General features: G+C 55.7%; 1 protein-coding gene across 10 annotated transcripts in view; it reads left to right on the forward strand.

Annotated features, from left to right (window-relative positions):
• The window catches only part of TNS1 (tensin 1), a 191668-nt gene that overhangs the window by 90470 nt on the left and 80582 nt on the right, over positions 1-20616 (forward strand). For 9 of the 10 annotated variants that reach the window (XM_075528907.1, XM_075528909.1, XM_075528908.1 and 6 more), the window contains exons 7-16: positions 616-666; positions 1751-1873; positions 2140-2204; positions 3658-3741; positions 8401-8513; positions 8971-9031; positions 9226-9301; positions 9895-10024; positions 12388-12453; positions 14081-14197. In XM_075528907.1, the coding sequence (XP_075385022.1) occupies positions 616-666; positions 1751-1873; positions 2140-2204; positions 3658-3741; positions 8401-8513; positions 8971-9031; positions 9226-9301; positions 9895-10024; positions 12388-12453; positions 14081-14197 (886 nt within the window). Of the gene's footprint in view, positions 1-615; positions 667-1750; positions 1874-2139; positions 2205-3657; positions 3742-8400; positions 8514-8970; positions 9032-9225; positions 9302-9894; positions 10025-12387; positions 12454-14080; positions 14202-20616 lie in introns of all 10 variants that reach the window. The other variant, XM_075528917.1, reaches the window with a different exon arrangement.

Below are 20616 nucleotides of genomic sequence, written 5' to 3' on the forward strand. Positions count from 1 at the left end.
CCCCTCACCTCCTCGCTGCTGGTGTCCCTGCCCGCGTGCTCTGGTCCCAGGCCATCCTAGGGGGACTGTCACAAAAGTGTACCCACGCTGGTTGGCTTGTGGCACAGGAATTGGTGGTCCCAGCCTCTGGAGACCGAGAGCCTGGGATAGAGTGAAGGGCAAGCTCTTCCCGGCCTCGCTCTTGGCTCTGGTGACAGCTGGTGATGCTTAGTGTCCCCCAGCCCATGGAGCACTCACCTCTGTCCCTGTGGTCCTTAGCACGGGGCTGGCCGGCAGGTGGGGAATGGGGACCACTCAATGGAGGTCACCACCGTAACACGGTGGAGTCCGTCTCTTTGGGGATGTGTGCGTGGACGAGAGCACTGGGAGGCTTTTGGCTTTCACGGGGCCCAGAGCCGGGGGTCTCTGGGATGTGTCATCCTCCATCTGTTCCACCCAGCCAGGATGCCCCGTCTGGAGTCTTGTTCTCCCCTTTCTCCTCCTCGCTTCTAAGTGAGGGGACCCTTCAGAGGAAGTTGGAGATGACACCTCGGTCCCCAGTGGGCTGCTTGTCACAGTGCCCCTCTCTCCTCCTGCACCCCACCCTTGATGACCTCTGTCTTTTTCCCCTTCCAGCTTTTCAATCTCTCTGAGCGCAGACCTGACATCACGAAGCTCCACACCAAGGTGAGCTGGTGACTATGTTTTTGTGGGGGGAGGCTTCTCACCTGCAGAGAACGAGGGGGGATGTCCACTGGTGGCGGGGGCATAGGAGAACCTTGGGAGACGGGCTGGGACCATTTGAAAAGCGTACTCGCAGTTAACACACCACAGCACACGTGGGACTCGGCTACGGTGGAAACTGTTCATTATTTTGCAATCCTGTTACCAAGAGTAAGGCTGGGTCTGGCGCTGTCCACCGTGCCTGGCCCCTGGGGCCACACAGGATCCTGTTACCAAGAGTAAGGCTGGGTCTGGCGCTGCCCACCGTGACTGGCCCACACAGGATCTCTCAGGCGGGGCTTGGGAGATGATTGCTGAAAAGCACCTTGGATTGAAAAATTTGGGTTTAAACCGCTTTAGCCACTGCCGCTCCTCCCTCCTGGGCTTGCTGGTGGGTCTTGAGTGGCTTTGCTTGGCTGTTGTTGGCTCCTGGCTCCCGGGGCCCATCCCTGGAGGCCCCTGGGTCCCTCTTTTCAGATGGGCTCATCTGCAGTCTTCTTCTCCAGCTGCTCCCCAGCAGAAATCCTCTCTAACATGAAAGTTTTATGTGTTCAGGAAAGTGTTAAGAAGCCCGAGGACTGTTATTGAGGTCTGTGCTTCTGGTCCTTTGGGCTTCCCTTGGCTGGCCTGAAAGGATGTTGGAAATGATGTTGGCCTATGCGGCCCGGGATCTGGATAAGACCCCTCTGCAGGGAGCCCTGCTCACCCCCCCGCCCCATTTCTAACCTGAGCCAGGCCGCTCTGCATGTTTCAAGGTCAGGGACTGCTGGAAGAGACTTTGGCATCACGGGCCCCAAGCCTTCCTTTTATCAGCATAAAAGGCAACGGAGGGTCTGAGAGAGGCTGTGACTGGCCTGAGGCCCCACTGTGGGCTGAGACTGGGGCCCCCGTGTCTTCAGTCCTGGCACAGTGTCAAACAGAGCAGGGCCAGGGTCTGGCTCCTGCTGGCACTGCCCTCAGTGCAGGCGGCCGGTGTGTATGCCACTCCTGCTGTCCAGGTTGGCTCAACGCGCGTCTGCTGGCCTCTCACATGTGGCTCCGTCCCCAGGTTTTGGAGTTTGGCTGGCCTGACCTGCACACCCCTGCTCTGGAGAAGATCTGTGGCGTCTGCAAGGCCATGGACACCTGGCTCAACGCTGACCCGCACAACATCGTCGTGCTGCACAACAAGGTCAGGGTGGGGGCAGCCGGCTGTGTGTGCGCGCGTCTTGTTCCCTGTGGGAGCAGGTCCACTCGCTGGTGTCTGGGGACAGCGTGAGTGTCCAAGGCTACCTGTGTCTGTTGGCTGTGCTACAGAGTGATTGATTCTGTGCTGGGGATACCCCAAGAAGTGGAGGGACCAGTTTGGGGGTCCCCCGAAGAGCCATGTGCAACCTGGCTCTTCGAAGACCCCTGGTCTTCGAAATAAAGGCCTTTTTGTGTGGGGGACTCTTTCAGGGAAACCGAGGCAGGATAGGTGTGGTCATCGCGGCGTACATGCACTACAGCAACATCTCTGCAAGGTAAGTGGGACGCCAAGTCCCCATCTGTTGGGGATTGGCAGACGGGGGACCCACCCTCCCCCCATGATTTCCTCCTTCCCAGGGGTTGGCGGGTGAAGACAGAGGCTCAGAGGGGTGGAGTGGGGAGCCTCCAGCAGAAGAGAAGGTACCTGTCTCTATCTGGGAGGCAGGTCGGTTGGCACAGGCCAAAAAGGGAGAAGAAACCCTTTCTCCAGTCCTGGGTGCACCGAGGAGCTTAGCCATCGAGGAGCGACCCGCCATCCCTGCCTCTGGGCAGCAGGGGATATCTGCCCATCCAAGTGTAGGAACAGGCCGAGGTGAAGCCCCTGGGATTCCAAGTTCAGAGCCTGAGGGGCTCATTCCGTCCTCGCTTGCTTAGTCAGTTAACAAAGGGTGACTGACAGCCACTGTGCCTGGCAGGGCTCCGGGTGCTGTGGAGCCCTGAGCACTCTTTCGCCACTACTGCCGCCGCCACCGCCACCAACTCAGTGCTGACTCGTGGCTACCCTCGGGACAGGTAGAACGGCCCCTGCGGGTTTTTGAGATGGCAGCTCTTGATGGGAGTGGAAAGCCTTGTCTTTCTCCCAGGGATCCCTCCAGCAGTGGGCAAAGCCGAGCCACTCTCTTCATGGCCGTGGGATGTGTAACTGGGCGTCAATGACCACCCGTTGACCCACGGTCCTTGAGGGGACAAGGAGAACAGAGAGAGCCAGCGGGAGGCAAGGTGGCCCGTGGTCGGAGGAGGTCTTTTCAGGGGACGATATCCGAGCACAGACCTGCGCCGTGGTGGAGGGGCAGGAGCACGGAGTCACCGGCGGGTGGGAGATGCTCCTTCCAGCTGCAGAGGAGAGGAAGGAGAAAGGGCTGTCCCATCTGGAAAAGAGGTGTAGGGGAAGAGCCATAGGAGGTGAAGCTGGCAGGTAGTCGGGGGACAGAGTCCCTGGGACCTTCCAGACCTGGTAGAGACCCTGGAGTTTGTGCTGAGAGTGTTGGGAAGTCAACGGAGAGCTACCGGATCCCGTGGTGATGGAGCCAGGTGGTCGTTGATGATGTTAAGAAATCCAAGCCAGCCTCGTCGTGGCTTAGTGGTGCACACTTCCTGTACCCCTACTCCATGCGGGCTCTGTGATTGCTGCCACCTTTGAAGATGGGGGTCCTCCGCTGCTGCCAGACAGGAGCAGAATGAGATCCTGTGCCCAAGGGTCGCAGCTGCTAGGAGGTGGACTTGTGATTGGCTGGCTCTAACGCCCATGTGCCATTTGCCACTGCACGGGTGGTGGAGAGGCTGCAGTGCTCTGCCTGGAGACTTCTGAGCTCAGGCTGGCTACAGAAGGGGACCTGTCCTCCCACTAGGCACCAGCGAGGGCTCTGTGGGCAGGGAGGCGTAGGGGTGGGGGCCAAGGGCTCTTGGACATGGGACTCATCTCCTCTGGCCACTTGTCCCTCCTTGTAGTGCGGACCAGGCTCTGGACCGGTTTGCAATGAAGCGGTTCTATGAGGATAAGATCGTTCCCATTGGTCAGCCATCCCAGAGAAGGTAGGTCTCTGGGCTGTCCCGCTCAGTGCACACATGTGAGTGCCTGCTGTCTGTGGGGAGGAGACTGTGTACACACCGGGGAGGGGCCAATGGGCTCAGGTATGTGTGTGTACCAAGCACAGTTGCTCAGATACCAGTCTCTGGGTGTCTGGGGTGTGTCGACTCAGGACTGGGATGGGCCAGCTGATGGACTCAGGCAGGTTGGCATGGCACTCATCTCCCGTGACCCATGCCAGAGGGCAACAAGGTTACCTGGGGGTGGGGAACACTGGTGGCTTACACGTGCTATTCTTGGGCCTGAAAGCAGGGTTGCTCTGTGCTTAGATGAGCCTTTAGAAAGCTGACATCATGGCAACCTGCTCTGGGGAGGTCACACAGGCCCATGAGGAGGGCCCTTATGCCAAGAGAGTTTTACCAAGGGCACTTGGCCACGTGATCACATTGGACTCTCGCCACAGGGCACGGATAACGGATGTGTGGATGGGTGGATGGATGGATGGATGGATGGATGGGTGGGTGGATGGATGGATTTATCAATTCATTCATTTGGTGCATTGCAGGCCCTCTACTGTGTTCTGAGCACAGGAGATACCCAGGTGAACAGGACAAAGTGCTTGGCCTCCTAGAGCTGACATTCTCTTGAGAGAGCTGGACTTTCCTGAACCAATGAGACGATGATAGACAATGACAAGTGCCCTGAGCAAACAGAGGGCGCGCTGCAGGCAGAGCTGGTGGAAGGAGAGGGGTGGGTGGTGGCGGTGTATTGAAGGGTGGCCACCGGGGGAGAAGAGCTCTGAGAGCAGAGGAGTTGGTGGGGAGCCCATAACTGAGTAAAGATGAGTCACATAGGAAGATGCAGGCCATCCCATTTCACAGAGGAGAAGCCAGAGCCGGGGGGAGGCTATGACGTGGCCAGGGGCCCTCACAGGTAGAATTTGCTGTGTTCACTGCAGGCCTTGTCCTACAAGGATCCGGGCTCAGCCTCAACTCTCGACTGCCCCATGTCCCCAGTGCTCACCAGGTGACATGCCTAAGATGACCCAGCTCACAAAAAGACACAGTGTCGCATCAGGGCCAGAGGGTAGGAAAGTCAAATCGGAGCCAGAGAGCTGGGTGAGGCAGCTGTGGGCCCAACCCCTTCTGTGGACAGAAGTTGTGGACCTCCCGTCCACCTGCCTCTCATGTCAGCTCTGTTCAAGGAGCTGGCGCCGAATCCGTCAGACAAATGGAGTTGTCTGGAGCTCAGCTTCTAGTGGGAGGGCGGACGCTAGCTTAGCACACACCCAAGGAAGATCCGGTTCAGACATGAGACAGGGCTTTGAAGGGGAAACCCACACAAGAGGGAGGGATGAGTGAGAGGGTCAGGGGGAGGGAGGGCCTGCCCTTCTGAGTAGATGACATCAAGGGAGACCTGAGAGGGGAGAAGGCAGCATCCAAGTGAAGGTCTGGCAAAGGGAGCCTCAGTTTAAAGGGCTGAAGGGGCATTGACTTTTCCAGAAGCAGCAGCAGTGGCTGCATCTCTGTGAGCCCCCAAACACTGATCGAGGAGGCAGGGCCCCAGAGCTGCAGGTCCTGGGGCTTCCCAAGCTCTCTCTGTGGGGATTACACACACACACGCACGCACGCACGCACACTCCTTCCTATTCCTGTGTGAATGGCTATAAGGCACCGGACTAGCTACCAGCTGCTGTCATGTTAGTGGGAAGCCCAAGAAGAAACAGGGACATCCTCAGGCAACCCGCTAGCTTACCACAGGTTCGAGACAGCTGGTAGCCAACCTGTGGGGTCAGCATTCAGGACTGGGTGTCTGTGCAGAAAGTTCTGGGTAGCCCGGATCCACAGCAGCTGGGACTCAGGGTGTTTCCCCCAGGACTTCCAACCGATGCCTCCCTGTTCCTGGGGCCTACAGCCTGAAACTGATGGAACCAAACTTGTCAAGTGATTATCAGTGTAATCACCAGAAGAGGGAGCAGAAGAGATCAAGGGTGGTGTGTCTGTTGCCTAGCAACCAAACTTCTTGAAGAACACAGTAGGAAATGACGGTGTCTGGCTCACAGCTGGTGGCGCAAGGACTCCACTCTGAACGTGTGACACTTGCTGCCGTGCTGGCCGCAGGAACACAATCTCCTGTATCAGGCTCTTAGGAGGGCTCGTCTTTGCCTCATCCGATTGTCCTGTCCCAGGACATAGACCCTTAGTTGTGCTCACTCTGGTTAACCATTTCCATATACCCACATTTGGAAAATTCAGATCTGTTCTGAATTAGCTGCATCGACTCTCACTGAACCAGCCCTCGGAAGCCCCAGTTTTCCCGTGGCTGAAGTTTCAGAGAGGAAAGAACTAGGCCACGCACTAGCTCCTCGGGTCCTGGCTCGTCACGTAACTGGTACTCATAACTGGTAGTCTTGGGCATGGGGGTGGCCCCTGAACTTGAAGGACCATGGATACAAATAGAGGAGCCTGCTGTTACCATGGCACAGTGTAGCGTGGAGAAACTGGGCAGAGCAGTCTGATCCTTGGAGCTGAGCAGTGAGGGGCTGGAGACTAGGATCAGGATTATCCTGCGAATAGTTTTATGGCATGTGTGTGTGTGTGTGTGTGTGTGTGTTTCCACTCTGTTGTGTTGGCCTGGCAGCTCATATCTGCATCTGCTTTGGGTGGGTAATTCTGTCTGTGCCCAAATGTGAAAGTGTAACTAGAAGGTTTGTTCTGCATTTGCCGCACTTTCCCGCCCCTCATGTTCACGTTCCCTGCAAGGGATGTAGCAGCTGGAGGAGAGCAGGGAAGGAGGGAGGGGATTTGCCTGAAGGCTCCCCTCCCCCACCCATTGTCACCCCACCCCTGGACTCATTGTCCCCAGCACACAGACACATCCTGTTGGCACGATCGAGAGTTGATAGGCATTCCGCCATTCCAGCTTTCCGCTTTGAGAAAAGGGGTCGGAGCTGGACAAGGGCCTGAATAGGGCCTGCAGTTGCCCATCAGATTATCTCACTTGAGTAGTTCGAGGTGGCCCCACCCAGGCCCAGAGACAGAGGAATACAGGCCTGGAGGCTGGCCAAGGAGCCCATAGACAGGAAGGGAGCATTGTCATGGTCATGTGGGTTCCGTTCCCACCGCCCCCAAACAGTTCCTGTTGACCCCTGCAGAGTCTTGACATTGGCATCCGTGGCCAGTCAGCAAAGGAGGAAGGCCCGTCAACCAATAGCACAGGACTGACACCTATTCGGGGCAGATGCCTTGAGTTCCAGCCACACTTCCTCCCTCCCCACCCACTCTGAGCTCTGCTGTCTTGGGGACCAACACCCTTTAAACATTCTCTCTATGAGGAGGACGATGAGGCTTTCTAGCCCTGTAAAGAGTGACTGTCTCAGAACCCACAGGGGCCGTTCTGCCTGGTCCCACAGGGTTGCTGTGAGCCAGAATCAGCTCCCTGGCAGTGAACTTGGTTTTGGGTTATTTAGGAAAAACAAGCTGCCCTCAAGCCAGTTCCTACTCAGAGCGACCCCTAAGACGCAGTGAATTGCCCCTGTGGGGATTCCGAAGTTGTGAATCTTTCGGGGAGCAGAATGCCTCATCTTTCTCCCTCAGAGCAGTTAGTGGATTAGAACTGCTGACCTGGTGTTTTGTCTAGGAGGGAAGTGGGCTCATCCTGGCACCCTCAAAACAGGATCTTTGTGAAAAAGAACTGGGAGGATGCTGGCCCTAGAGGGGGAAAGACTTATAGGCTGTTCAGCTATCTTTGAATATCCAATGAAATCATCTATGCCAAGAGATGTCAAGTGCTTTAGAATGCCGCACACACGTTTTTTAAGGTCTGTGATGATTGAGCTTGTCATCGCTATTCCGGGGTTTTCATGTGGCTAGGGGACATTAGGAGATCAGACCAGGGTCAGCGTAAGCTTGGGTTGGCCTTGGCCTTGGCACAGAGGCATCAGACCTCCTTGGGGGTTGATCAGTCTGCCTTGTGTAGTATTGGGCAGCTAAAGGATATTTCTCAGGCACCGTCCAAAGTGAGTGAGACTTGGCGGATTGACCACCAGGGGGCACTGGAGAACGCCAAGTTTTTGTCTTGACCTGATTCCAGGTCTAGAAGGACCCACTAGCTCTCTCTACTGGGGGCAGCAAGTGGCCCCAGTAGACAGGGTCTCTCAGTTTGAGCCCTCCCAGAGAAGGGATCATACCATCTTGAATCTGAATGAGATGTCTTATGCCAACCTGGTTCTCGAGTCCCGCCTAGCGTTCTTTGCTTTAGACAGGCTTTAACCTCTACAGAATTTAACCTCCTCTGGGAGGGCCTTCCTGATGTTCCACCTAGCCCTGTTCCGTACAGTTCTGGCCTGTTTGCGCAAACCCTCACGTGGAGGGTGAGAAAAGATGGGCACCGGTTGTCTTGGAGGTCACTCTCACATGGGGACCCCATGAGGGTCCGAGGGGAAGGATACTCCACAGGCCTTCCAGGAGACCCAGCCCTGGGCACCCTGGGCCCGTCAAACCCTTTTTCAGAAGCAGCACCATCCTTGCCCTCTTTGTTCTCAGAGCATTTCCCTGGGTTACCTGCCTGCCCCCTGAGTCTCACAGGCCTGGGTTCTCAGAACCCAACCCGGCCTCCCCCACTGAAGCAGCATCCCCCCATTCCCCCCCCCCCCCCCGCTGCAGGTACGTGCATTACTTCAGCGGCCTCCTGTCCGGCGCCATCAAAATGAACAACAAGCCCTTGTTCCTGCACCACGTGATCATGCATGGCATCCCCAACTTTGAATCCAAAGGAGGTACCTGCCCTAGCCCCACCCCCCGGCTTTCCCTCCCTTCTGCCCTTTCCTGCTCCTTCTCTTCAAAGGCAGCCTTGACTGGTAAAACGCCTCCGAGCCACCGGTCCTAAGGCTTGGATTGGTGTCTCAGCGGCTCCAAAGACTTCTTTGAGCTCCAGTCTATTCGGCTGCAAAGGGGGTGGGATACTTGACACTGGCTGACCCTCTTGGGAGGTGGCAGTGTTCTCTAACCTTGAACTGGGAGAGGAGCCCAGCTTGTTGGGGACAAGCTGGACACTGGGGCCACCTGTCACGAGCCACACGTCGGAGGTTGGCATCGATCCCGCTTTCTCTCCTCTTCGTCTCCTTCTTCCTGCCCTTCTTCCTCTTCCCGCTTCACCTTCCCCCCGTTTTTGCTTCCCATCCTCTTCCCGCCTGCGGTTTCCCCTCTCAGCTAACACCCACCCCTCCCTTGCAGGATGTCGGCCCTTTCTCCGGATCTACCAAGCCATGCAACCTGTTTACACGTCGGGCATCTAGTAGGTATTCCGAGGGACTGAGGCCAAGGACGCACACAGCCGCAGGCTGACTGATGGCCAGTGGGGATGGTTGAGCCCAGGAGTTGGCACCAGCTGAACTCTTCTTCTAGACAGAGTTTGAGGGGATGAAGTCAGCGAGGATTTTCGGGGGAGAAATGTTCCCCCCGCCACCAATGACCTCTCTCCCTCTCCAGCAATGTCCAAGGAGACGGCCAGACCAGCATCTGCATCACCATCGAGCCAGGGCTGCTCTTGAAAGGAGACATCTTGGTGAGTGTGCCCTTCTGTGTCCGACCCTGCTCTCATGTCTTTATTGTTGTCTCCTTGCTGTTTCCTCTTTTGCGCCCCCGGCCCCTGCCTCTGTTTCCCTCTCCAGACAGCTTGGTGGGGTCCCAGCCCCAGAAGTCGTAGGCTCTGAGGGCTCCCTCCAGGCCTTCTAGCCTTGAATGCCCCCTCCCCTGTCCATTCCCTGCCGCTGAATTGGACACCCTTCTTCTGGGTTTATCTCTTGTTCTGGAGCATCTCCAAGGATGACCTTTTGGGGTGAGCTGGTTACCCCCTGACAAGGACGGCTCGTTTCCCTGCCGGTCCTTCCGGATGCAGTTAAAATCCATCCCTCCTTTCACCCTGAGGAGCCTGCGCTCAGCAGCTTCTCGGGAGGGCAGGCCATGACTGACCTACAGTTCTTTGCTGTTCTAGACATTTGCCCAGAGAGCTTTGAGATCCTGTTTGGTGTTGGTGACCTTGCTCTTCAGTGGGCTGGGAGTGAGCATGGGGGTGGTGGTGGTGCCCAATCAGGAGATTTGAAAAAGGTGACCCTCAGATCTGACTTCCTGCTGCCCTCTCCCCCTCTCCCTGCCCAGCTGAAGTGCTACCACAAGAAGTTCCGGAGCCCCGCCCGAGATGTCATCTTCCGAGTACAGTTTCACACCTGCGCCATCCACGACCTGGGCATTGTCTTCGGGAAGGAGGACCTTGATGACGCCTTCAAAGGTGGGCCCAGTGGGCGGGGCCAGTGGCGGGGAAGACGTGCCCAGTGGACGGGCATGTGCTGGATGCAGGCGTGGTCTTTAGGGAGCCACCTGGCCTGCTAACCCCATGGTGTTCTTGGTGACGATGGGAATGCGTGTTGGACACGGGAATGGGCTGAAACTGGGCTGGCAGCAGGAGTGGAGAGAATGAGGGATGGTCTCCCTTCCAATCCCGAAACTCCTTGCTTGCCAGTTGGTTCATACTCCTGTGACCCTTGAGGAGAGAGTAGACCTGCCCCAGACTGTAGATCTGTTCAGGAGGAGGCCGCCACCTCTTTCTCCTGCAGAGTGGCCAGTGGCTTCAAACTGCCCACCTTGTAGTAGCAGCCCATGGTAGCTCATAGCCCCCTGTGCTCCGCTCCAGTCCCTAGGCCCTTGATGCCTCACATCCTTTCGTCCTACATCCCCGTGTGCCTTTCATCTTGGCAGTCTGTTTCTCAAAGGTCGTAGGCATTTAAAACCTCATGGCACAGCACTCCTGTGACACCCATGGCCACCCTGAGGTGGGAATTGACTTGACCACCCGGTGGATTGGTGGTGGTAGCAGTGAGGGGAGAATCATGTTCCAAGGGAAGAGCGAGGCAGCCAGGGACACTTTAGTGTCTTTTTGCTTTTTTCCTCTACTTGAAGTTTTAGCTGTATCACATCCAGACCCAGGTGTATCTCCTTCCTTCCTTCCTTCCTTCCCTCCTTCCTTCTATCCATCCACCCACCTGCCTACCCACCCATCCATCCTCCAGCCAGCCACCCAGCCATTCATCCAACAATGCCTGTGTGTGTCTGGTGTGCACCTGGCCCTTGGAGATAGTGAGAAACGATGTTAGACCCTGCCTTCAGGGAACTCACAATCTTATGGGAGGGAGTGACACACTGCTCCGATCCTATGAAGTGGTGAACAGAGGCCTGTAGGTATCACAAGGTGCTCCAAGAAGGACCAATGCTCATTCTTGACTAAATCCTCTTCCCGGTAGAGTGAACGGTGCTCCCTGGGCAGAGAGGGCTCAGAACAGAGAGCAGAGAACAGAGCTGGGGCTTGGAGGAGGGGGCTGGATCTGCCCATGGTCTGGCTCACGCAGAAGGTGGCGGCCTCTGGAGATACGAGACAAACCCCAGAAACACTGTGACCATTAGAGAGCCAGAGGTCCATGCAAAGTGTCTTTGCAAGGACAGATGAAGGTAGAGCTCACTGCCCTCGAGTCTGTTCTGACACATGGCGACCCAATAGGACAGGCTAGAACTGCTCCTGTGGGTTTTGAGACGGTCACTCTTTACAGGAGTAGAAAGTCTCCTCTTTCTCCCCCAAACCAGCTCCCAACTGTTGAGTCGATACAGACTCATTGCAACCCCTTAGTGATTGCACATTGGGCTGTAGTCCCCACGGTCAGCAGTTCCAAGCCACCAGCCGCTCTGGAGCTCAGGAAAAAGACTGGGCTTTCTCCTTTCAAGAGTCACAGGCTGGGCAACGCACAGGGGCACCCTGTCCGTTCTCCCCTGCCCTGCAGGCTCCCCATGCGTCAGCATGGACTCCTGTCCGTGAGTGTGTATGAAGGTAGGGTTGACACAATATAGGTGGGGTTGGGGCAGGTCTGGGGAAGAAAGGGGGAACAAGTTTTCTCCCTTTACCTGACCGGAGTCAAGAGACAATGGGCGGATCAACAACAACAACCAATAGAAGCTTCACTGTAGTATCTGAAGTCCCCATGGTAATCGAGGGGAGGATGGAATCATCATGGAAGACATCGTCATGCAGGTCACCAGTTTTAATGCTAAAATTGGGAATAGTCCAGGGGAGATGAATCCATCTCTATAGTGGTAAATTAGTAGCGACTACTCAACACTAGTATTCCAAGAAACAATGGTGTAGAGCCACCAGTAGAACAACACATAGGAATGTCTAGACGTGGTGATCTGTGACAAGTAGGATTGCCGCCAGAGTGGGCAGAATATGTGATCATAATAGTATGAATAATAATGTATCTGTCATATGGGATTATTAACCATGTATATCGGGCCCTGGAATGCCATAAACTGTGAGCACTCTTCTAAGAAACTAAAGGTTAGTGGTTCAAACGCACGTGGGAGTGCCATTGATGAAAGCTCTGGAGATCTGCCCCCAGAAAGATAATCGCCGAGAAAATGCCGTAGGGCACCTCTGCTTCGTCCGTAGCACGAAGGACTTGCCCCGCGCTGGGAAGGGCTCAATGGTAATGAATCCAGTGTGGTTATCCATGTGGTCCTTTCATTTCTGTTTCTGCAAGAAAACCTTATGTGGAGTCTTATTTGTGAACAGTTTGCCCTTTTTTGATTTTTTTCCCTCTTTTTCAGATGACCGCTTTCCGGAATATGGCAAAGTGGAGTTCGTATTTTCTTATGGGCCAGAGAAAATTCAAGGTAGAAGCCAAATGAAAATCTGTTGCCCCATCTTTTCCCTTCGGCCCTGAACTACCCCTGTTCTGATCCTAAAACCATCCAAACAGGCTGGCTGACCCTACCCTTACCGAGGTAGATGAATCTGAGTTGCAGACTAGCTGGACATGATCTGTGCATCCAAGTGGACCCCAGCCAAACCAGACCTGGTGACTTGAATCTCTGGATGTAACAATTCAAAAGCAGACAGAGAAGCACTGGGCAGATGGAGTGTTTTGGTCCCATTAGGTCATCACTGCGTGCTATTCGGAGATCAAGAGTCCTGGGGGAGGGAGGGAGTGGCGGGGGCAAGGTTACAAGTGCTGGGTGGACGAGGCCTGTTTATGAGACCTGAGACGATTTAAGCTGAAGACAAGAAGGATGATTTAATAATAGTCTTTAAGCTTCTGGACTATTAGATGCGGAGAGCAGCCATTCCCCATCTTACTGAGAACAGATCTGGAAGAGATGGAGTTCGCTTATAGTAGAGGGACGACACTCACCCTGGAAGGCCTGACTTGTTAGCTAGTGCTGGCTTTATTCCTGGGAAGCTCAGAGGGGGCTCCCCTTCTCCCCTCAGATTTCTGACTAGAATGGAGGGTGTCTTACGTGAGGGCCAGGGAGTTAGCTGGCTGGGGTGTCCTCCCAGAGACCCTGTGTCCTCTCTAGATCAAGACTGGGGCTGTCCTTGCTGTCCCTGACATCGTGCAAACCTTCCCACATACCCTGCCCTTGACTCAAGACGTAGACCTGCCAGGCCTCTCGCCGCTGTCCTGGTGGGCCCAGGGCCTGTTGAGAAGGAGGCCCCTGTCCAGCCTGAGAGTCCACCCAGCTCTCTCCTTGGGTCTCTGTTCCTCAGTGCCCTGTCCTGAGTCACCCCTGTAACCTGGTGTGAGCCTTTTCATGAAGGCAAGAAACCAGACGGCCGGCCTCTCCTTCCAACCTGAGCCACTGGTCTCTCCCCCGCCGTGCTCACGAAAACCGAGAAGTCCCTGAGGAGCATCCTGGGGGAGAGCTGCTTGGCTCCCTCTGCCCTCCCAGCTGCGGAGCTCTTTCTCCATCTCCTCCCTGTTAGTCTGGGTGGACAGGAGAAACACATTCATAGACACTGGTGTATAAGAAAGAACTTTATGTCAAAGCACAATTGTCTATTCAGAAAACATCCCAACCAAGTCCAGATCAAGTCCGCAGGTCCGATATTAGCCCATATGTCCGATACCAGTCTGGAAATGCCTCTACAGACTCATGCAACACATACAATGACACTGCATGCAGATGATCACAGGCCAGTTGCTAGGAGGTCTTGTGCATCCAGTGGTGGTGGAAGCATCTCAGCGCTGACCTGGGTCTCCCCTTGGCTCCTCCAGCTCCAAGGCTCTGGCTGCCATCAGCGTGGCTGCCTGGGGCTTGTCAGCCGGCATGTCGCTCGGGGAGACAAGCAGGGAGAGTCTGTGTGGGTCTGGCCTCCAGGGAGCAATTGATCTCTGTAGCGCCTTCAAAGTGAGGTCATCAAGCTGCGACCTGATTGACAGGCTAGACTCCACCCCTCACCCTGAATAGTCTCAAGTTGACACCAGATTATGAAACACCACCCTCCCTGCCTCCCCCTCAGGCATGGAGCACCTGGAGAATGGGCCGAGCGTGTCTGTGGACTACAACACCGCCGACCCCCTCATTCGCTGGGACTCCTACGGGGACTTCGGTGGGCACCGAGAAGACGGCGTGGAGGGTAGGTGGGGACCAGTGGCTTCCAGCTCCTGCTCACAGGGACACCCCCTTACCCCCCATCTTCTCCGCTGGCTGCAGCACCAGCCTGGTCAGAGGAGGGCAGAAGTTGGGGGTGGGGCCCAGAGAGGGGGTGAAGCAGAGTAGAAGTCCAGTCACCTCTGGGTGCTCACAGCTCAGTAGAGACAGTTACGACCAAATGCACCGACATCTTAAAGGATGTGGACACAGCCAACCAGCCCAAATGTGGTGTCATGGGGTTGCGTGGTGGGGGCCGGATGAGTCACACAGCCAAGGTGTGCGGAGGTGGAAGTGGTTAGGTGTTGGGGGACAGGTGAGGGGAGGGGAGCTTCCAGAGAGCCGGCCCATCCCCGAGGGCTCCGGGGAGCAGGTGGCCCTGAGCGGCATTTGCTGTGTTTTGTCCAGGCTGCGTTCAGACCTTAAGTTGGGGTTCTCAGGCCCAGGGCCTGAATCCTCTGGGGCCAGAGCAGGAGGAAGGGCAGGTGCAGCAGCCAGGCCGAGCTTTGCAGGCTCTCAGCGGCCCTTGGAGGTGTCTGAGAGCTGAAAACAAGTGGCCGGAGCCCCCAGCTTGCAGAGAAAACTGCAGGGGTGACAGGCACGAGCGTTTAATTGCCCTCCGAAAACCTGACCGCAGGTCAGCTGGCTGACTGGAACTCAGCCCAGCTCCTCTGAGAGAGTGGAGGAGTCCTTCGGCTCTGTGGGGTTCACATCAATGGGCGTGGGGTGGCGTCTCTGAAAGTGACATGCCTGGGACTCTGCCCACCCCGCAGACTTGCCGGCTGGGCTCTGGGCTCGGGCTGGTCTGCTGGACGGAGTCCTAGGACCGACCGCAGAATGTTTCAGCTGGGAGAGATCTTGCTGCTGCCTCTCCCTCCTCCATTCTCTCCTGGGGTAACAGACGCCGGAAGGCTGGCTCCCCTGAGTTAGCTACCTCCCCCCTGCCCCACAATCCTGGGGCAGAATGGATGGACACCAGAACCCAGACTCTGGGCTTCTCTTCCTGGTGGGGTGAGGCTGCAAGGTCCGTGGGGACCCTTGGCCTTAAGGCAGGGCTGGGCCAGAGACAACCCTGTTGTTTGTCTTCAAGACCACCTGGCCTCCTGCCTGTACCCACCCCCCTTCCACCCCTAAAAGTCTTTGGGGCCTTTTCCCGAGTCAAGGCACTCCCTTCAGCCTTGGCCTGAGCAATGGGTTTCAGAGGGGGTGAAGGGCCATGGGGACTTGGTGAGGGACAGAGTTTTGACATGGAGCCTTGCAAAAGCTGATGCTTGTCCTCACTTGCCCTACTCCAGGCCACTTCCCGGGGAGCCCTCGCTTCCTCCAGGGCCCTCCGATGTCCTGAAGTGCCCCCCCCCCCGCCCCCACTCCCCGCCTGAGAAGAAGCTCTCTTCTTGCCCCCTTGCTGAGCTGAGCTGAGTGGTTGAGGAGAGAGCAGCGGTGAAGTGATCACTCCGGACATCCCATTCCGGTGGCTGCCCGCCCGCCCAGCGCTTCATTCTCTGGGGTGTTTGCATTTTTAACAAGAACACTTGGCCATTTGAAGGAATGCTCCCTGTCTCCCCGTCTCCCCAGTGCAACTTCAGGGCAACAAGCAATGTGCAAACATTCCGTAAACTGTGACAGTGCCAGGCAGATCAAAGGTAAACTAGTTAAGGGGAAGAAGAATAGGGGTGGGAATGACTGAGTGGGCTGGGAGAGAGGCAGGAGAGCAGGCCGCTGAGCAGGGGAAGGAGAGGCTTGGCGCCCCACCCCTCCAACCCCCCACCCCCACCGCTCTCTCTGCCCTGATCTGCCCCCCCAGGCAGGGGATGGAATTGCAGGGACCTTTTGGCTAGTGAAAGGTCAGCTTGTCCATCTTGCAGGGACAGAGGGGCTGCTGTGTGGAGATCGAGAGAGAGGCTGGCCCAGTGCCTGGGTGGCAGGAAGGAGGCAGGGAAGTGGTTGCTGGCCCGGCCTGACTGACCCTGCCACTGGGCAGTTATCAGCGGCACACCGCCTTGGATCCCCCCTCTGCTTCTCCTGGCTGGGGTGTTTCTCCAGGGGTCTAGATCCGGGAGGCCAGAAGTAAAAGCATTCTTTGTGAAGAGAGGCAGTCTCAGGGCCTGCATCTGCCTTCCTAGTGGTGGGTGGCCAAGCCTGCCATGCCTCCGTGTCCCCTGCCTGTCTGGGGTAAGGGAAGTTGGTCCCCTGACCCCTAAGAGTCCAGGGTGTTCAAGAGATGATTGTGGTTGGAGCTGGGAGGGACCCAGGGCTGGGTAGGTGTCTGGTGGTAGGGGGTGTGCCCCACAGTGGTTGTGCCTGCTCTTTGCACAGATCCTGGACCAGGACAGGCTCTAACTGACCACAAGGCACTGACGATAATATAGTGGTTAAGCAAATGTGCTTTAGAGCCATTCTTCCCGGGTTCAAATCCCCGGCCTTCCTTTGGATAAATTATTTAACCTTTCTGCATCTGTTTAAAATAGAGAACCCGTTTTCACTGGCTGTTATAGCACTGTTTTGAGAGACAGCCTGCACAGCGGTTCAGAACCAGAGCTCTGCTACTGTTACAGGGTGGGAGCTGAGCCATTACTGTTGCAATTCTGACTCCTGGTGGCTGCCCAGGGGGATTATTTAGGCTGTGATCACGGTGGATGCCCACTGCCATTGAGTCCATTCTGACTCACAGCCGCCCTGTAAGACAGGGTAGAGCTGCCCCTTTGGGTTTCTGAGACTGTGTCTCTTTATAGGAGTAGAGAGCTTCATCTTTTTCCCGGGAAACAGCTGGTCATTTTGAACTACCGATCTTGGGGCTAGCAGCCCAACACACAACCCACTACCCCATCAGGGCTCCTATGAGTCGGCATTGACTCAGTGGCAATGAGAGTGAGCGGAATCTTTTATTTTTTTAATTTTCAATTTAAATACATTGTTTTATTGGGGGCTCTTACAGCTCTTACAACAATCCATACATCAATTGTATCAAGCACATTTATACATATGTTGCCATCAACATTTCCAAACCATTTTCTTTCTACTTGAGTTTCGGGTATCTGTTCCTCATTTTTTTTCCCTCCCCCCCCCCCCCCGTGAACCCTTGATAATTTATTATTTTAATATTTATTAATTTATTATTTATTAATTTATTATTTTAATATTTTACACTGTCTGCTGTCTCCTTTTACCCATGTTTCTGGGGGCAGTTAAACATCGATCATTATGATCGCTTCTCCCTTTCTCCCCCTTCTTCCACGTTTCCCCTACCCTCATAGAATCGCTACTCCCATTGTTGTTCCAGAGGGCCTTAATCTGTCTGGATTCTGTGTGTTGAACGCTCTTATCTGATGCTGTGTGTTGAGAGCATTATGCTCTGGTCTAGTCAGATTTGTAAGATAGAATTGGGGTCATGATAGTGGTGGGTGGGGGTGGGGCTGGAGAGGAACTAGAGGAATGTGTGTTTCATTGGTGCTATACTGTACCTTGGCTGGCTCGTCCCTTATTGTCAACAGGTGGGCTTTGGGTCTCCACTCTGACCCCCCTCGTTAGCATCGATATGATTTTTTGTTCTGGGTCTTTGATGCCTGATAGCTGATTTCATTGACACCTGATCACACAGGCTGGTGTGCTTCTTCCATGTGGGCTTTGTTGCTTCCTTGCTAGATGGCCACTTGTTTATTTTCAAACCTTTAAGACCCCAGATGCTATAGCTTTTAATAGCCGGACACTATCAGCTTTCTTGACCACATTTGCTTATGCACACATTTTGTCTTCAGTGATCGTGTTGGGAAGGTGAGCATCACAGAATGTCAGGTTATTAGAGCAAAGTGTTATTGTGTTGAAGGAGGACTTGAGTAGAGGCCCAATATCTGTCTGCTACCTTAACATATAAATATATGCATATAGGCCTGAATCCTTATCATGATATATTCATATATTTACATATGTACATGCCTGTGTGCACGTCTATAAATGTCTTTTGCCTGCTAGTTCTTTCCTCTATTCCCTTTTACTTGGGAGTGAGAGTAATCTTATGGAGGAAGAGCCTCAGTCAGTGTTCCCTGGGGTGACCAGCAATTTTGAGCTAGCCTTTTGGTTAATAGCCGGACATGTAGCCATTCTTGTACGAGGGCTTGTTGGAGCCAAACTACTTGGGCTCAGATCTTATCCTGGATGACGGGCCTTTGGGTGAGATATCATTCCTCTTAGGCCTCGGTGTTTTTCTGCCGACAGAGGATTTAGTCAACAAATCATTGGGAGCACCTTGTCGGGAGCAGGAGCGGGGGCATTGGAGTGGGTGGGGTCTGGTGTGTCTTGCATCAGTGGAGACTGTCACTGCCCCCAAGTCTCCTGCATGAGTGAAGGCACGGGTCCCGTGGCCTTGGGGACCAGCCCTTCCTTGACCGTGCGCCAGCTGCAGCGTCAGGACCGCAGTAGAGGCAAGCTCATGTAATGCTCTCAGCCACCCTGTGAGGGAAGGCTGAGCTCATCCTCCGATGGGGAAATGGCTACAGGGGGGTGGGGTACTGACCCGAGGTTGGTGAGCTGGTGAGGGACTGGGCTGTGAGTGGAGCCACTGCACTGACCACCGGGCTGTACTGGGCAGGTCAGTTTTCCAGAGAGCCTGTGCTGGGCATTTGACTCCATGAGGCATGTCTGCCCCTTTCAACCTCTTACCACCCTTAGACAAGGCTCCCTCCTCCATCCTGCCTCTCTGGATGGTGGGGTGGGGGGTGGGGCGGTGTTGAATGGGACTGTGTGTGGTGGGTAGGGCCTCATGAAACCACTGGCCCTGCTCTGTGACAGGTGTGCACAGTGGAGATTCAGCAGCCCCCCACCCACCCAACCTTGCCCTGCACAGGAGGGGTGAGGCTGCTCAGCCAGTCATGCCACTGGTGAGTGGCGGCTGCTCAAAATAGGGTGGGGGCCGTGTGCCCATGGTGGGAAGCAGGCGCCTCTGGAAGTGGGCTGCCTCTTCTGCTTCAGGCTGGTCCCTCCGAAGCCCATCTGGTGACAGAAAGCAAGCATGAGGCACTGAGCCAGGTGCTGGGGAGCAGACACCCATTCTGACCAGCATCCTGGCCAGAGACCCGACGTCCCCACTGGCCCCTCTGGCAGCCAGGGGCATCGGTGCTCCGGTTGGTGCGCCGGTCCTGAGGGCAGCCTCAGGTGGTCAGGGCAGAACCAGGTGGTCCTGATTTAGCCCTTATCTTGGGACACTGCTCGGTGTTGACCTCTTCCTGGCTGCCTGTAGCACCCCTCCCCTTTCAGGTTTAAGGTTTGGGGTGTCATGAAGCTTGGAGCGCTGGTGCTCTACTCCCTCAGGATGTGCTGGGCTTATCGCAGCTGCAAAGCGTAGAACCCCCTCAGGGCCAAGGGGATCAAACAGTAAACCAGTTGCCTTCCGGTCAGTTCCGACTCATGACCTTGTGGGTGCCTAGGTGGGCCTGCGCTCCACGAGGGATCCAGTGGCCACAGGTGGATGGTGAGGCCTATGTTCCGAATTCCCCTGGGTGGATGCCTCAGACTCATGACCTTGTGGTTAGCAGCTGAGCAAGTTCACCGTGCACCACTCCCACGGCCATTCAGACCAAATCGGAATGTCCCGGGGGTCAGAATTGGCTCGCTGACAGTGAGTCTGGCCTTTTTGGGGGGTTGGAAGGCCCTCCATCCACAGTACGAAAACAGAGACCCAAGATGAGATGGGACTTCCCAGTGGGGAAGGAGCCCCAGGTGCAGGTGCTGCTGGGAGTTACCTCAGCTCCTGCCGTGCCATCCCCACCGCAGGGGTGAAGGCTTCGTGAGGGTGGGGCTGCTGGTGACCTCACTCGGGGACATGGCGTACTCAGTGGAGTTGGAACTGGAATCTGCTGGGTGTGACACCATGTCCCTTCCCACCTGCATTCTGGTTCATCTCATTCAGCCTCTCACACACCCCTTAATTCAGGTGGCCTTGATGTTGCCCAGCGTCTCCTCGAGCACTTGGGGTGAGGAGGGGCTGCTCTAGGGACCACTAGACCACACAAGACCCTCCCCCCCTCCACCCCTTCACTATTGGATGGCTCCAGGGAGGAAAGCCTTGGAAAAGGCGAAAGGTAGACAGATGCCTTGGCTCTGCCTGGTGAGCTGGGACTTGGCCGGGACAGGGGCTGAGGGTCCACAGTGGCTCATCGGCACGTAGGTCGGCAGGAGCAGAAACGGCGAAAGGTGAAAGGTGAAGAGTGAGGTGGAAGGTCCATGTCTAGACAGGGTTCTGGACCTGGGACAGCTGCCCAAGGAGCAGAGGAGGGCAGGCCTTCTGATGGCCTGGGCCTTTGATTCTGGCTGGGGAGTGAGTGGAAGTCCATAGCATGGTGAGAGTTCTGGGGCCTCTGGCCTGCTCTTTGAGACCATCTGTGCCTCCCTGTTTGGTCTGGAGCCCACTGC

Source organism: Tenrec ecaudatus, chromosome 13 (genome assembly GCF_050624435.1).
Source record: "Tenrec ecaudatus isolate mTenEca1 chromosome 13, mTenEca1.hap1, whole genome shotgun sequence".
NCBI lineage: Eukaryota > Metazoa > Chordata > Mammalia > Afrosoricida > Tenrecidae > Tenrec > Tenrec ecaudatus.